Here is an 18,908-nt window from a genome sequence, read left to right as displayed (position 1 = left end):
ATAAACTGCCACAAACGTTAACATTTTTCTTTACGAGAGCAATAGCAAGAGAAGGGGAGGAATTTAATGATTTTGTAGTGTTCACAGCAATTTCCGAATATAACGATTCAAAAGCTTGAGCTACCTTGTCTTTGGATTTTATAAGTTTACCGTCTAATTCTAAAACTATATCTCTATCGTGTTGTTTAACCCTGCCTGACCCTTTATTTATTATGCTCGAAGTAGTTTTAGATTTATTTATCGACTGTCTAATTTTGTCTCTGTGAAATTTAACATTAGCAGCTACACATACTTTTTTAAATATTTTTGAATAATTTCTAACATATTCTATAAACTTGGAATTAGTATTATAAGTTTTCATAGCATATAGCTCATACAAACGAGACCTACTCTTATCAATACCTACTGTTGCCCAGTCGTTGAATTTAGTCTCTCTATGGAAAGTTAATGTGTTCGATTTAAATACGTTATCAATTTCATTTTTAATTAAATTAAATATCGTGCTATGTAAAGTATTTGGAACCTCCGATATATGGGGCAGGGAATTTAAAGTATTGCCGATATTATTTTGTAATCTAATCATTCGTCCTGTGGTAATCGGTCTGCAGAGAAATTGGTCTACCTTCTTGCTCATTTTACAAATAAAATAAGCCAATTGGGCACTATGGTCTGATCTTAAGCAATTTATTATTGATTTAGACACTGCGTCTGTATTACAAAAGATGTTATCAATACAAGTAGAAGAGGAGGCAGTGAGGCGAGTTGGTCGTAAGAAAAGATTAATCAAGTTAAAACTTTTAAATAACTTAATGAGTCTTACAGAAGTAGAACAGCTTTCCAACAGGTTTACATTGAAAGAACCATATATTACTACGTTTTTTTGGTTGGAAAAATCCGCTTTAAACTATCTTCCATAATTAATTCAAACTCGTTAAAATTAGCAGAGAATTAAAATTAGAAGACGACATACTGATCCAATTCCACACATGAAATCTCAATAGTTCGTTCAGTAGAAAGATCTGTGATATCCTTACACTCTTTAAATTTTAGGTTCCGTTCAATAGTAATCCTCCGCCTCTACTTCAGTTCTTTCTTATGAACGAACTGACTATTACATAATTTTTTATGTTATAATTGCTTCATAGTCTTTCAGCCAGTGTTCTGTAACACAAAACACGTGAACGGAAATATCGTGCAAAAAAAGGCTTATTTCTAATGTTTTGCAAGAAAAGCCTTGAATATTTTGATGTACTACATGAAAACGATTAGACTTTTCTGTTGTCGGTTTTTCAGCTTTAATTATGGTTAGTAAAAGTAGTATAATGTTGCTACTTAAAGTAGGAGCTTGTCTTGGGACTGTGTTATATCTTCTATAACAGCATCCATAATATTAAAAGATAGCAAACTAGCTATATACTTTACGGGTACAAGTAAATTATCCTCAAAAAGTTTGAAGTTCCTTAGGAACTTATTAATGTCAAAACAAAATATAGCGTCACTATGACGGCAAGTCAAATTATGAATATGCAAACTCTTTGGCAATACAGTTTGTTTCATCTGACTGTCACTTGTTTTTACATTGTGGCGTCATTTTAGAGATTGGTTGTCTACATCGCCATGGATTTAACTCGTGAAAATTTTCGTAGTATGATTTTCTACGACTTTAAGTGTAAGTTAACAACTCAGCGGAGCTTCGCTCGGCTTCAACCTGCTTTTGGCGATAAAGTACCATGCAAGAGGACTATTTATAGCTTGTTTGCAGAATTCAAACACGGTCGTGTGAATCCCAGTAACGAATTTCGTGATGGTCGCACGTCCACTGCTGTGAACAACAAAAACGTCGGTGCTGTGCGCCGTGTTATCAAAACAGGCAGGCATGTGACACACCATGAGATTCGGGCATCGTTAGGCATAGGTATGAACAATCAATAACTACACAAACATTTGAGTGTGAAAAAGCTGTTCTCTCTCCACACAATTTGACTGAGGCTCAAAAAACGGATCGCGTCACTTGGTGCAATGCCATGCTTACCAGATTCAACGGAGGGGCGTCAAATTTGGTGTGGGACATAGTAACAGGTAACGAAATATGGATTTATAGTTACGATCCCAAAACAAAGCAGCAATCGAGCATATGAGTCTATCGAGATGAGCCGAAACCAACCAAAGTGGCGCGCGTACAAAGTGCCTCTAAGGGGATGATTGCTTCTTTTTTTAATAAAACTGGACACATAGCTACTGTTGCTTTGGAGACTCGTTGTACCGTGAATAGTGATTGATACACGACCATTTGTTTGCCGGAAGTTATTGACAAACTCCGTAAAAATAACCGTGAACGCCGTATCATCTTGCACCACGATAAGCCAGTTCTCACACGGCCAAACATATAAATGAATTTTTGAAGGTGAACAACGTTGACCTTATGAGCCATCCCGCATACAGTCCCGACCTGGCACCTTGTGACTTTTATTTATTTCCAAAAATTAAGAACCAGTTACGCGGTCAACGATTTTCATCACCTGAAGAAGAAGAAGAGGCTGTCGACGAGTATGAAAAATATGTTTCAGAAATTGTCACGGTGGAGTGGCATAAATGTTTTCAAAATTGGTTCATTCGTATGAAAAAGTGCATTAAAGCTAACGGAGAATATTTTGAGAAACAATAAATTAATTTCTGACCATTTATAGTATTTTTTTCTTATTCATTCCGGAAACTTATAGTGCGTGTATACGTGTACGAGATCGGGATAAATACACATTCAATCGCATTTGATGTGCATTTACGTTGATTAGCGTGAGTGTTTAACGTCAATGCATCTTTCTTTTTAGTCCATTTTAGTCAGCATTTTGTGCTGGTATTTCTTTAATTATGCCGGTAGGGGAGATATCTCTTATTTATTATTTATTAAATTACATTATACAGGGTTTTATGAAGGCGACTCATTCTCTCGAATAAATTTAAAATTTGTATATTTTAAACTACTTTTTATCCCACTAGCAGATCCGAGGTTTAGCCAAATCCAGTTACCTGCGAATATTTCATAGCAATCGAGCATGGAGCGCGCATCTCGTCCCATTGAGTGCGTTTACGAAGCACGCTACAAGTAATTAACGTCGTGCTCACGGCCCGTGGTCGTAATTGGACGGAGCTCGAGTGATCGGGCGGCCCAAGCGTTGACGCGTCGACAACGGACTTTTGAATATTAATGACTTCGAAAGCTGAAAAAACCGGCCAATAACGTGTAAAAACGGAATTTGTAGTTTTAGTAATTTGTGCAGAACGTTGAAGTGTATTTTTATGTTCCTTTTTCACGTTTTAGCTGCAAAATTTAAATGTACTGTGGTAAAATTACGTACGTAGCTGTAAAACATGGAAGCTTTATCGTATAACGAATATTTACAATTTATTCAGTCATCGATTTACTTGACTGAAAATTCGAAATTTTATTTTCAATATTATGATTCACGCCAAATAAAACTTGATATGATATCTCTAGACTACGGCTAGCGAAGCCTCTAGGCAATTTAATTCACCGGAAAAATTTCCAGTATTTGAAATTTTTCGAAAAATTACCCAATAGTAGACTTAACTCACCATAGCGCACCAAGTCAAAGGCCTCAGACAATTTAAAATCCCAAGACTTCACGCATTACTTACTATGCATTTTTAAATTAGCTTTTTCACCTTCCGCGAACGTTGAAGGTTAATAAATTAATATCATGTTAGTATCCGGCGATGTCAGAAATGTTAATGATTTATGTTCCCTCCGCTTATACTTATTTCTTTTGTAGTCTGAATAAATGTCAGCTGACTTGTAGGTAATAAATTATCTGTCAATGTCTTAATAAATAATCCTATTCAAGACATCTAAAAATTACGTTTCAGCCGCATTTTTTAATAAATTACGTTTTTTTCAACTTCGTTAATTATTGTCATCGTAACTATCAGGTCGCCTTAGTCCTCTGGGCACTCCTGAAGATTTACGCATCTTGTTACTTCCAAGTTACGCAGATAGTCGCGCCGTCTTGCACCAGCGATTATGGGTTCTTTCCTACTCCCTCATGTTTAAAGCTATGTCGGTACTAGTTCTCAGGTGAGTCACTACATTCTAATGATATCTCTGAGAGAAAGTCTGAACTTCGTCATTTCCTTAGCATGCTGTGCAACTTTCAGTTATAAACTAGACATGAGTCATTACTTGAACGACGTATCTCTTAAAAAAATTCCACTTCCCATTTTCTCTACGAAAAATAATTAATAATTATTAATAATTTCAAAACTTGCCTAAATTAACTGGATCCTTCTATCGGCTCCATTTGAAGCTATATTTAATGCAACAACAACAATATTTAAATTCAATTCAAATTATTTTTCTTTTGTATTAGTTTCAAATATAAAAGAAAAATAAATTGTTATATTATACTATAATAATATAATAAATAGTCAACTTTCGGGAAATTAACTTTAATGTTTCTGAAAATAGTTTCAATTGTGCGATATTATAAAAAAATTAAACGAAATTATCAACAGTAATATGTATCCCAAAATTTAGCATTTTTGGTAATAATGAAAAGGTAACTGAAATACGTTTCTACGTACGGTAGATTTTCTTTGCTATAGCAAAAGTATTATTCATTGAAACTGGCATCCGCTCCATCTATTATCAAGTAATGCACTTGACTGCATCAGGCACAGAGACAGTAAAAGTATTCAATGTTGATTTTGAATTTATATTCTCGAACAATGAAATGCTTTTAAATCCATTAACCAGTAGTTACATTCGTCAAAGGGTCGACAGCGGACGCGAGTGTCTCCTTCCCTATCGTCGTCGGGACCAGCCCCTGCAGCAGACAACGTGTGCGGAACTCGATCATTAGTGTGCTCACTCAATGTGAAAGCGATTTCGTCCCACTCGACTCCGCCTCTTTGAAACTAGCGCAATATTGTCGAAAGAAGGAAAACTCTTTACGAGAAAAAAAATACCAATGCCGCAGCGAAGAAAATGAGAACGAAATGCTAGCATCCAATCGAGCGAGTTGCGTCGTCTGCTCGCTTCCGCGTTTACGTTATCGATGACATTGCAGCCGGAAATGTTCCGGTTGAAAACGAAAACGCAAACCGCCGTGTTCATATAGCCTCCCGCCCGCGGCTCTAACTCCGTTGCGAAACAACTTTGTTACAACTCCTCTCTGTTTTGTTTCTCGCCTGCAATATTAGTTTTAGTCAAAAAGCTATTTTTCAACCCGTCGAAAGGCTTGTAAACTTTTCTAATTTAGTTAATTCATACTCGACGTTTCGAGAGGCGCTGCTCCAGTTTTCTTTAGATGGAAGATAGCAGTTTTGGTAAAATATTGCCTTGAGGAATTTTGGTTCCGATTGGCAAGATAACATCGATGCAAATTCGGCGCCTTATGACTTTGCAAACGATCAAGTTTGTGGTGTTATTGCTCTACTTTGTTCTTAATGGAAATTGAAATTGTTTCTATTGATTACCGGTTCCAAATAATTTACCGTGAATTTTGTAAAATAGAATAGAATCCTTCTTTATGCAACGGTATTTATCCAGCACTAGCAGTTATTAATAATTAATAAACACATGAAGATATAATGCTAAATTTTTTTTATGAATATCATTATATATAATACTTATAATAAATATCAGAAACACAGTTGCCAATTGTAATCTTATATTTGTGAGTGGTAACTAAGCAAACATAAATTCAAAATGGCAGCCTATTTTGCTAATTTTATTTTCACTTTTCTAAATTTGTATTACGAATACGAATTTATTGGCTTTTGATTGTTCCACTCCATTTTGCATCTGAAAAATGTACCTAATAACTAAGATAGTATACGATGTGATTTGTTACAGGTGCTTTTGTTCCCGGAGGAAGGTTGGGCGCGGAGTGCGTCCTCCTCTTACTGGACGCTACAGCCTTGCTGGTGGAAACGATCGCGCTGCAAAGTCGTTGAGGTGGCCGGCACTAGAAGGTAAATTATAATATTATCTAGATATTAAAAGTATACGCACTATTCAAACTATTAAAGTGCATAAAAATAATGAAAGTAAAAAAAAAGTAAAAATGATTCCTTCAATGACACAAAAAATGTTCACTTTATCACGAAATTCCATTTAGGAAAAAGCTGAATGTAATAACTTCCTGTACTGTAAGTGTGTTTATAAGTGAAAGCACAATGCTAAAGTTTTAACGGCCTCTAACGGTACAGTCTTCTTTTTAACTTCTTACCGATATTATAAACTTTCACATCTTTGTACTGCGTGGCCTAGTATCCCGTGAAAAACGGTATATTAAAAGGTCTAAACAAGACACAAAAGCAAGTTAATTTCACAACTATAAAACAGCTATTAAGTTTCATTAACAACAACTAAAAAACAAAACAACTTTGTATAACGAGCGAGAAAAGGGGAAAAATGAGCATTATAGTCCCGGAGCTGGGAGCAGGAAACAGTTGATCATTTCGGCGCGGCATTAACGTGGTTTCGCAATTAACCGCGCCTCAGGTGCTGCCCGCCACGTCGCTGACAAACGACCGGAACTACCGCCTTATGCACCGCCTATGAGAGAAAACATAATAAATTACAAACGCATTTTAAACGTGGAACTTATAAACGTGAAACCGATGTACTTTAAATTGTGAAATTCTATAAGACACAAAATCTGTATTAATAAGTTTGTAATGTGTAATTTGTAGTGTGTAATGTTTGCTTGGCTAGGCATAACCGACTCATTGTCCTATATATACCAACATAATATACTCGTACGGCCCAATATTGAGTACAAGATTCTGTTGAAAAGGGTCCGGGCAGTCACACCAACGTAAGCCAGGTGCTTTACTAAATCATTATTTACTGCGATAACGTCTTCCTTATATGATATATTTCAGTTTAATTTTACAAACAGCTCTTGTACTTAATTTATATTCACATAGAGATTCTTGATTTTTTTTAAAGCAATATAAGTTAGGAAATATAAATTGTATTTTAGTTTTCGTTTGGGAATTGATATTTCAATTTTATATTATATTGCTATTGCAATAATAGGAACTAATAAGATGTATTCTCCATGTATTTTGCATTGTTTCTGTAATTTGCAGTTTTCACCGGTTCATAAAGAAATTATATAGGTACTCAAGCAATTACGAACGATTCATAACGACGATATTAAAAACGCTATATCATATGTTTAAAGGTAAAACCACATAAGTGACATTTAAACAAAAAGTCTTTAATTAATATAGCATGGCAAGAAACTTTCTTCTTCACGTGAAACTCAATAACAAAAAAGCTATAAACTTAATAAGAGTTTTATCTGCAGAAAAATGATGATTTTCTTACAACACTTATGTGGTTTTACCTTTAAACAGACGAATTATAAACATTGAAAATATTAAATTTAGTGAATATCACGACGATGTTTTACTATATTACTATATTCAATTATTTTTTGTAAAATTACTCCAGTAGTTTGTTATAATTATAAATGCAAAAATCGAACGCAAAGAAAATTTCATTCGATCCGGCTGGACGCGAACCAGCGCCTTCAGCATTCCTTGGCCGACGCTCTCTCAACTGAATGAAGCGAGCCAGCAGACCTTACGAATCTTTTCATGCAGTCAACCAGATCAAAGCCAAAAGCGTTGCAGCCAGATCAAAGCCAAAAACAAACATCTGCAACTTTACGGCTAAGTTAAAGCTTAAGTTACGTTCGATTATAGGTTTTAGTTTTATTTTTTTCCAGTACAAAAAACATTGTGTATTGATTAGCTTCACGTATACCTCAACACTATTATATTACAGAACTAGGCATCGCAAAAATACACATAAGTAAAAAGAATTTACAAAACTTGTACGAAATTCAAGTGTTGTTAATATCACAATATGAAACTCGTGTGACCTGCCAAAAAAGTTTGCCAAGAACCGAGTGCACAAGTCTCCTACAAATCATAAACAGCGGGTACTTTAAAATACGAGGTGCGGGAAGTGGGTCACAATAGTCGTAAGTAAATATACAGTAAGCAAAATATACGACAGTACAAACAATACATATTAATTTCATAAAATAATATCAAATATTTTATAGAAATAGAATATAAATAGAATCCATTTATTGCAACGACACACTATAAAAAAGGGACAAAAAAATACAAATATAAATAAAAATAGTAATAACATAAAAAAATCAGAACAACAAGTTACATAATAGCTCTATACTGACACACAGTGATATGTGCGGCTGTGGCGTATGTAAAAGGAACTCATTCAGCTAAAGTCAATACCAAGACTTGGCTGTGACGCTGGTTTTCAATGAGCCGAGTGAGTAACGGATGTATGTTAAAGAACTATTGGTTAGACCACTTTGGTTTCGTTGGAAGAAATTACTACTTTTAATATTTACAAATGTTAAACAACTTCGTACTCAGATTTATCTTGTTTAACTGATTAGCAACCCCGCAGCAGAGTTTGGCACTAAGTTAGTATGCAAATAATAATAATATCATGCAAATAAAGCGATTTAGTAGGACTATCTTCCTAATTGATATAGATTAAGTTGTCCCGTTGCTTGATGTACCGTGAAGCGTTGGATTGCAAATTTGATATTATCTAAATTCTAATTGACAACAATTTTTTAACGAAAATTTTTTGACAAAAATTTTATTTAATGTTCAAAAAGTAAAGATGATGCTAAGTCGTACCCATGGTATAATAAAGCCACATGTGATCATACATCAAAAGTGCTTGCATCACTAGAAAGACATAAAAACAATACGAACTACATGAAACAAATTATTTACATGTAAAATTTTATAATCCTGCTATTAAAGTACAAAAAATGTATCTACTAGATTTTCGAAAGAAAGAAATTTAGAGGATTCAAAAAGGCTATTGAGGTATGGTGTTACCGTCGCATTGGTTGGACACAGAGGGTCGCGAACGAAACCGTGCTTCTGCGTGTTCATATGTCCGAGAAAATTATGCCATCTATCAAAAGGTGCAAAATATAGTATTTTGATCACGTGATCAGGAACGGTAGATACACGCTGCTACAGCTGATAATGTTGGGCAAAGTGCAGGGAAAGAAACGCGCTGGGCGAAGAAAGAAATCGTGGTTGCGGAACATCCGGGAGTGGACCGGCATTGCCTAGTCGAACAGCTGTTCCGGTTGGCTGCTGATAGAGACATACAGGAAGCTGCTGCTGATAGAGACATACAGGAAGCTGCTGCTGATAGAGACATACAGGAAGCTGACGGCCAACTTTCAGGATTGAAGAGATCATTCATGAAATCTTTAAGCCTCTCTCGTGAAATGTTGTCATTTTATAGATGTGACTTTATTACATCATAAGTAGTATCGTGTGTAAATATGTTTTTTATAATATCAAGTGACGTGACGAACAAGCCATGCACCTGGTGGTAAGCAACACGCCTATCCATAACAGTTGCAGTGCTATTCAGAGCTTTAAATCAAAGATTTTAGGGGCACTTCCACTGCGCCCATCATCCTGAGACATAAGTTGACAAGTCCCATGTACCTGTAATTTCACCAGCACCATTAATGCTCACATTGCTGCTTGGCGAGAGAAATAGGTAAGGTGACAGTACTTCCCTAGACAAACTCTTGAACAAGTTCTACTGCTACTAAAAAAATGTAAGGATCAATAAAGTGTTTATTAAATTGATTTGAGTTTTAGCAGTTACATAATTTACAACATAAATAATTTTCCTTTAACCTAGCAAGGAACATATCGCACTGTTAATATAGTGTATTAACTCAAAAAAAAGGACTTTCTCAGAATCGAGTGTAATGAATCAAATCTTACGTTCAGTAATGACATAATATTAAATTTCACGTATTTTGAGTTACAACACTATTAACAATAGTAATAGCATGCGATATTATGTATGCTCATTCAATTATTAACTACATTAATGGAATCCTTTGTCGAAAGTGGTCATTTAACAGATATGGCTTCATTAGATCAAGTGCAAAACTTTCGAGATAAAATTTCGAGATACTTAAAACCTTCTTCCAATTGCGACTCTCATATTAAAACATTCTCTTGTGAAACAAAATCGTTAAAAAAGGATTTCCCTCGGAAAAATGTCGAATCCACGAACGGCTAAACGAGTGTCGTTAGCGTTAACGATTATTGCTCGCCGTCCCACTATTCTGCCTAAATTACTCGTTTCTCATGATATTACTTTCAGATACCTCTTACCTGTCCCTTCATTGTTTTTTTCAACTACACTTTGTGTGTTAGTGCATTTTGGCCATATAAATTATACACTGACATCACATTCGTAGCCACATAAAAATGGTACTTCCCTAAATGATAACCTATACATGTGTACATTTACATTGTGTAGCTCAGATCTTCTCAATAAAGAGGTAATTTTCCTTAAAGCTGGTCTAATGCGGGTTGGAACATGCATTGTCATAAGATAAATGTTCCGTGACGCCAGCAACTTTAATTTAGGAAAATTCTGTTGTCGTATTTGCCTAACACAAAAATGTGTTGGCTTGAACAAAATTTTATTAAAAAGCGTTCGTTTTTCAAAAAGTGGAGTGTCTTATTACAAATATGATACTTTGCGGAAAGCAAACGTAAAGCAGGACTATTAATAATCTCAGTACAGAGTACTAAAAAAGCCAACCTCAAAAGTAAGTGGAATTACGTCTATTTGCTAAGTTTTATTGAAATATCCCCTAGTTCGCCATTATACAGAACTTAACACTGGAGATAATAAAAGTCGGTTCTCACTACTCAAAGTATATTGAGAGAAAAACGCCTTGAATTGGAGAAATAGCAAAATCAGTCATTAAAGTAATTGCTCCTAAATTAAAATTAGGCGCTATTTATAAAAATGAATCTTCATGCGTGAATAGCCACCCTTCGAGGTGGATGCTTTTCTTCAAAATGAAATGGGACCACTATGGAAGTACCCCCTTTCCAACAAAAAAAGAACGAAACGAAACGAAATTATCTTCTAGACACCCATTGCAGAATCAATTTAGAAAAGTTTTGTTTCTCAAATCGAACCGGGAAATTCCTCACCCAGTACCCGCAATACTAACAGCTAGGTCACCGAAATCATCAAAATTCATTGCTTGCAGATAACATAAGATAAGATAATAGATTTCTTTTTAATGAGTAGACATACGGGTCGTTCTTATCTCTCTGTTTATTCCATAGCTATACAAAACTGTTTAACACGAGTATATCGTCTCCCCTCGTTTTAATTCGGCAGTTTGCAAACTCTAAACGCTGCGATTACCAAAGAAAGTAGTGCAAAAGTGCGCATAAAGGTTTTTAATTTGTTTGAACCGAGTTGCAGGGCGTAGGGCGTTGTTTGGTGGTATTAGGGGCGGCCATTACAGCGGCCGTTAGGGCTGACGGGCTACGTGGAGCCTCCGCGTCCTACTAACTGGTATACGTGATCTGGGTGCTAAACAAAATCTCTGATACTACAGCGAGAAGCTAGAGTCAACGTTGATATTTTCTGTTTTTAAAAAATCTTGACATTTTATTTTCTGATGCAACTTATCGACTGTGAAGCATCTGATTTATTAGATAAAAATGCGTAGTTTTTAAATATTTTTTATTACACATAGGTACACCACGTATTTTTATGTAATAAAGTAGATTCTATATAAATGACACAAACAATGTTTTTCTTCATCGTGTAAAATTGTCAAAATTGAGATAGTACCAATTGCCAGTTCACAGTCGATATACCACCTGGGTTGGTTAATATCATAGATTTAGTATGTAGTACCTATATACTAAATCTATGGTTAATATGATATTGTAGCGTCAGTAGTTCTAAAGAACATTTTGGTCATGGAAGCCAAAAGTTTTTAGTTTAGGTTTTGCAAAGATTTTAAATGTGGTATCAAATTCAATCTTATAGATTGAAGTTATTCTACAAACACAACTGTCTTTCAGCAATCTTTTCAAAGTAACGATGCTAGTTTCCAGTACACTCAGAAGCCTATTCTATATTCTATTCGAGATTCCATTCTCTCGCAGAATGTTATTATCAACACATCATATACACCATAAAGTATTACATTTTTTATATTGTTATTATTTTTTATATTGTCGATTGTATCGCAAATTCATGAGACCGTTGGGTCATTTACGTCCAAAATGTATACAAAAATAAAAAAGAATGTTTAATAAAGTTAACAAAATTCTTCTTTACAAATTTTCCTCTGCTCATTCATGACATACTTACATCAATAAATATTTTATTTGTATTCCACACTTGTTTTTAAATCGGTCATAATGTTTAATTTTCTTTTGATGCAGGCACAACACGCACGCTAGTATGGTCGTCAGTGGAGGAAACGCCGTCTACATTATTGGCACTTTCAAACACATTGGAATTGACGCAGATTTTAAGGTATTCATGTTTTTTATATTTTACAATAATGTAGAATCTTCAAAAGGCGTGCGAGCGCTTCCAGTGACAATTTATTGGCCTCCATACTGTATCCGCTATTTTTGAGGTTGTCAACTATACTGGCTTCCTTATCATAAGTGACGTAATCGACATTTTGAGCAAAATTGAGGCAAAGGCAGCGTAATTGATTAAATGACGTTTTTGAAAGAAAAAAAACTTTGCATGCCAATATTTCGATAGTTACCCAAATGCAAATGCCTTAGTTATGACAAGGTAGGCAGTAAATTAGTATTTTTGCAGACTAAAAAGTTTAATATTATCTCTTATAACACTATAGATTTGAGAAAATAAATGAACCTTGTTCTGTCGCCAGCTATACCTAACAACGAACGTGACCCAAGCGGACTTCAATATGGGCTACATGATGACCGGCACTCTGGAGCGCGGCTGTAGATCCACAAATACCTTCCAGGTCACGCACTTTGCTGTGCTACGCCGATGTGATCATGATGGCCGTCATCTTAAGACTTCTTAATCACTACATACCGTGAAGTTCAGATTTAATGGATGCAGTATCAAACAGCCATCTTGTCTAATTTGGCTAAGGGCATAAATCTATTTTTAGAAGAAATAATTGTGTATCTATGGTTTTATGGAGCACGCATTTCAAATACCTTTATTATCGAATCACTTATTGCCATAAATATTAAATAGCGAGAACATTTAAGCCATGCGTCATAGAGGTTCTCCAAACTTCTTCGCAATCGTTTATCATAAATAAATTACTGTATTTGTAAAAAGTGGTTTCAGAAGTGTCGGAAATTATCTATATATAGGTACTTGAATCCTACACCAAAGAAATCGGGAGACCATCAAATCAGAGTTTTCAGCGGTTCGACTTCTAATAATGGTAAAGTTTTATTGTTATTTTTTGTCCCAGATATTTTTTAAAACAAAAGTTATATTCAAGTAGTTTAAAATTCGTCAATCGTCCCCAGAACGAGCTGATATTGTGCTTACTAATAGAAACTTAGGATTAAATAATAATAAGAAAAAATGTGAGCCATCTGGAAACACTGCTAGTCGTTAATTTAAGTAGTTTATAAGATATATTGCCAAGCGATATTGTGATCTCGATATTTGTGTCGAAAGTAGTCAAATGTAATGTATTCTTTCGACATTTTTTTTATTGTAAAAAGCTACAGTAGGTTTAGATGTAAATAACGATTGAAATTGTATATGAAGGGCTTAAAGTAAACGTGTTAGAAATAATCATTTATTTTTTTATACGAATTAAGAGTTTTTCTCGTAGTTTCCTATTGTATAGAATGTGAAGTAGTTAAAAATCTTGATGTTAGGATGTGTTCAACGGTATTTTGTTCGCTTAAAAACAAAATTAAACAGGAGTCACACTGTACCTGGCTAAGGAAAAAAATCAACTAATTTAAATGTAAATTTGAAATTACGTAATATTAGTGCATTTGGATGAATAAATAAAATTAAATACATCTCTCGTCATCAATTCAATGTCGCCATGATTCTATTTAACCTATTTCCATCTGTACATTACAATTTCAAATTACATATCTACCCTTAATGAAATAACAATGACTTCGTATAATCCCACGTCATATGAAAACAATGAAGGCCGAAATAGCAGCCCCAATTACCACATTTTCCTGCTCATCGAATTGTTCAATATATAAATTTTAATTCGTTTTTAAAATGGCTGAGAGCGATGTTCTCTGTGTAAGCCACTTCACGGTCGACTGGTCAAAATAATAATATGTCAGACTACACATATTGATCCCGGTCGAAAAGCGTGCCCTACATATTTTTACTACGAAACTTGTGGATGCAATGAAATAATAATTTCGGCCGACCCTTTTTAAATATTACAAGTTTCTACTTCAACGTATTTATTTCATAGCATCGAATGTTCTCTCTTCTAAATATTGTGTAGGGCTTGTTAGGCTTCTAAACCTAAACGACAAAACAAGACTTCGGTGTACGTCTCCTACGCCAGATCTGTTTTTCTCACATACAATAGGTAATCCACTTGAAATTCATTGTTGTACAACTTGGTTGCCCGCAGATCAGAGAAAGATCCTTGAAAACTTAAAGTCCGTTCATTATGGGGGATCGAAATATGAAAAGGGAACAAAGAAAAACTCAAAAAAAAAAAGGTCTTTCGTAACTCATATAACATGTATTTATTTTTGAACGCGTAGCTTTTTTGAGTCTATATCATCATAAATCTGCAAAAAATGACCGTCCCTCCCCTATATCTGTTGTGTGTTATCCTAAACTCTGGAATAATTCAGACTGGTAGAAAGTCTGGTATTACAGAAATAAATAATAAAGCTATAAACATTGATTGTTTTGATAAAACAATGATAATGAAATTACTTTTTCACTGCGAGACAATTAATATGAAAGTCATTATTATCACATAAAGTACGGAGCTTTTGTTGTACGAATCCTACTCGCAATTGATCGGATATAATATTTTGTCAACAACAATTTTAAGTTTCTGTTTAACTAATGTCACTCCAATTTCCATACTTGTAATGTCACGCTCCTCATCTAGAAACTATAGGATTTTTCTCTTTCTTGTAGAACTATTTTGAAAATCTTTCGTAGCTTTTCCTTCTAAAAAAAACGTAAGGTCTTAGGTTAGATTGCCATCTTGTATTATCGTAGATAAGTGTTTAGTGTAAGACGTAAGTGTAAAAGGGTGTAACACAAACGTCCAGTATCGCACTCCCTCCAGTGTTAACACACGTTATTGTACAAAGTTACATGTATTTTAGTGGCTCCTATTTGGCTGTAAAGATTGTGTAACTGGTAGATTATGTATGGCAGATATAGTGGTTTCACAAAACATTGGCCAATTTCAGAGCCGTGCTTAATTTTGACTTAATTATTAACAAAGAAACTGATCTCTCTATATTAATTCTCTCTATAACAATTAGTATATACATTCATTATTTTATTGATACTGTGTTTCTTTAATAAGATATTTGTGTTGTATTTTTTGCTTGTTTCTATTTCTAAGTCTTAGCGACCTTACAGGGCACATGTAATGTAAATTTTATTATGTACTTGCATGTTCGCTAATAAATGAATACTGAGAAAAAACTAATTCCTCGCGGGGTTTAAGGACCGTCCGCTAAGTATCAGCGAGACGACGATCATAAGTAGGTATAACCATGGAATGACTAATAGTCTGTGAAACTAAAGTGCTCTCTTTAACTTTAAAGTACACTTACTTTACTTCTTCTCTTCACTTACTTCCAGAACACACGTTAAATTTTAAAAAGAAATTTTTAAACTGGACTAACGTTTCTATTGGTAATAAAAAATACTACAATTTGTGTATAGTTAAATCGAACCCTTATAAAAATTATTACGACATAATAGTTAAAAGTTATCGTGCACAGGAACGGCAAAAAATTTTAATTTTTCATAAGTGCTTTCAAAAATAACTCTTACACGTTTCTGCAGATCTTAACATGTATATAACTAAATTATGTCTACCGTAATATCAATTAAAATTAAGATTATCAAATATCATTTTTTGTGGATGCAACAAAGTGCCGATAAAAAAAGTTGATTTGCCCGTTTACGTCGCGCGACTTATAATATCCTAACGCGCCGTAATGTTCTGGCCACGCTGAGGCGGCCGCGGAAGCGTTCCGGGCGCGGGAATTTTTGTGATGTACGAGTTCATAATGAACCCTGCCACACTGAATCGCGCAGCGGCCGCGTGTTAGCCGTTCGGAACGCTTCCGCTGCCGCTTTGCTCTGAAATTTGTCTTAATAATTTCCAGACATATTTGCATATGAGATAAATTCTTTACACTTCTTATAGATACGTAATATATGTCAGCAATACTGACTCAAAGAAAAGTAGTGACATTTTTGAGTGTACCCCACTCATTACACAGTACACCCACCATTTAAGTATGCATGAACGTGGTAAAAAGGTTAAAAAGGACGACGTGTTGACGACTTGTTTATTACCATGAGAGTAAGGGCGCATTCAAATTAGCCACTGTTAGCCGCGCTGCAGCCGCGCGGCGGCTGCGCGACGTCCGCGCGATTGTCACTTTTCATACAATTTCTAGAAGCGCTGCAACCGCGCGTCATTCGCGCGACCGTCGCGCTGCTGCAGCGCGGCTAACAGCGGCTAATTTGAACGCGCCCTAAATCCCATTCTCCATCATAGCAAAAAATGTACAATGCAATACGTATTTTTCAAAATACAATATAAATCCGACAAAACAATGAAGCCAAATTAAGTTACCTATTGTTTAAACAACAAATTAATACACTGCACAAATCGGATTAAGTTTGAGCGAACAGCAGTGGTTGATTGCATTGAAAACGAATTAGTTCCCTGATTGAATTTGAAACCTGCTAATTATTGATGGCGTACGGGATCTCTTCTCTGTCTATTTCTATGTGAATATACGCCGTGTGTTCTCATTAATTGAGATGTGATTTACAAAGAGAAGGAAGGAAGGAATGTTAGTAGCAGTAGAACTCCTTGTGTAAGACTTCGTCCAGTGAAGCATTGCCACCTTACGTATTTCTGACGCAAAGCAGTAATGTAAGCATTACTACGTTCCGGTTTTGAAGGATAAGGGCGCTGATGAAATTACGGGCACATAGGACTTGTCGCCTTATGTCTTAGGGTGACGTGCAAAGTGGCAGCATCCCTCAGATCGTAGCATTGCAACTGCTATAGACAGGCATGGCGCTTAACACTAGACACACGGCGCGGTCACTGATTTTAATCTGTCTTAAATTCTTAAAACTAATCTTTTAAGGGACACTTTGACAGTTACCCCCGATAGTCACAATTCGCCGTTACCATTAATAAATCTAGGAATTTACAGTTTGATACGTAATACATTATTTATTAAATACACGGCTTTATTAGAAATAACTAAGACTCACTCATTGATGTATTGTAGTGTTAAACTAAGAAATTAGTGTCGTCAATGTATGAAACACCAAAGTTTATAGTCATAGCTTCAATTTTAAGTAAAGCACGACTGTTCCTCTAAGGTTTAAGTAACAATTATAACAATCATCCTGAAAAGTAGTTGTGTAAGTCGGCTCTAATATTGTATATAATGATTTGTGTGCGAAATTCAAAGCAATGTTTGTGTAAAATTTAATTGCAAATTTTGATGCCGCTACCGAGACTAATGGTTATCTTATTAATTTAACAAATTGACTGTAACAGTCGGATAGAAAAGCATAAAAGTGTTCAATTTTTTAACAAAATTTCAATTTTTTGTACCAATATACTGACACAATCATAAAAATAAATGCATAATTTCGTACAACATTAGAAGCAAAATCTGAAAAATTCCTTTTTTTACGAACAATATAATTAATCCTAGGCATTGAATTCCTTTGTTTATAATTTAATAACGCAACTATTATGTAACTAAGTGCCAAAGACCATTTAGGGAGCTTTTTACCGTAAGTTTTTCCTATTTTAGGCTATGAAATATTGTACATAATGTTCGCTTCAAATTTTAATGTTGTCTTTCGTATACCGGATGACTGGGAATAAACATTAAATATATTTCTTGTTTCAATCAACCCATACACCGAACCAATAACGGAAATCCTTTCTTTTAGTAACATAAAAACCTCATAAAATTTGATGAAACGAAAACTGCTGAAGCTAAATTAGTTAAGCAATACAAAGCTAAGAAAAATTATAAAATACATGCCATGACATCGGTCAACATTCATTTTCAAGTAACGATTAATAGAATAATTAATAATAGAATTATATACGCATGTCTACCTGATGAAATGTTTAATGAATAACACGTATATATTGCGGTGGCAACAATATATTGAGGTGGCAAATTAATTCTGATGTATAAAATTATACTACATTAGAAATAATCAAATACTAAAATAAAACTTTAGGTAAACATACCAAACAACAATAAATCAACATTGCAAAAAGCATAATAACGCTTTGACGACTCTGTATTTGGAGCTGGAGACAGAAGATTTTAAAAGAAAAAGTAGAGATAACGGAACCCTTAGGTAGAGGAGAGCGGGGCAGGCCCACTTTGGGGCGTGTTGTTCCGCCTTTGTGGCAAATTGTTCCGCATAGGTTATGACAGAATAACAAAGATTTTCTTAAATAAAACAACCTTTTTTATAATTGTATCATACATACAATGTTTATACCATGCACAACGACTTAAAAAAACAATTACATTCTTATTCATCAGTAATATTATTCATCGCTCATTTCTTCATCTGAGTCACACTTGACACATATACACATAAGTAACTCTATCATCTTGTCTAAATTTGGACATGAACCTGTTTGTAGTTTCGTATCCTTAAAAAAAAAGAAAACTGATCATAAGAATTTTAAGTATGATTACAGTTCAATAGGGGAAGTTGTTCCTAGGAACAACCAGCCCCGGTCTCC

At 34.7% G+C, this 18,908-nt stretch overlaps 1 protein-coding gene across 1 annotated transcript in view; it reads left to right on the top strand.

Moving 5' to 3' along the window:
• The window catches only part of LOC113231437, an 81,262-nt gene extending 68,101 nt beyond the window's left edge, over positions 1-13,161 (top strand). The window contains exons 2-4 of the mRNA XM_026465757.1: positions 5,873-5,991; positions 12,334-12,427; positions 12,801-13,161. Of these exons, the coding sequence (XP_026321542.1) occupies positions 5,873-5,991; positions 12,334-12,427; positions 12,801-12,962 (375 nt within the window). The 3' untranslated portion in view covers positions 12,963-13,161. The remainder of the gene's footprint in view (positions 1-5,872; positions 5,992-12,333; positions 12,428-12,800) is intronic.
• Positions 13,162-18,908: the final 5,747 nt, after the last annotated feature.

Source organism: Hyposmocoma kahamanoa, unplaced genomic scaffold (assembly GCF_003589595.1).
Source record: "Hyposmocoma kahamanoa isolate Upper Pololo Valley unplaced genomic scaffold, ASM358959v1 65, whole genome shotgun sequence".
Taxonomy (NCBI): domain Eukaryota; kingdom Metazoa; phylum Arthropoda; class Insecta; order Lepidoptera; family Cosmopterigidae; genus Hyposmocoma; species Hyposmocoma kahamanoa.
The sequence above is the reverse complement of the archived record's forward strand: the minus strand, read 5'-3'. Positions and strand labels throughout refer to the sequence as shown.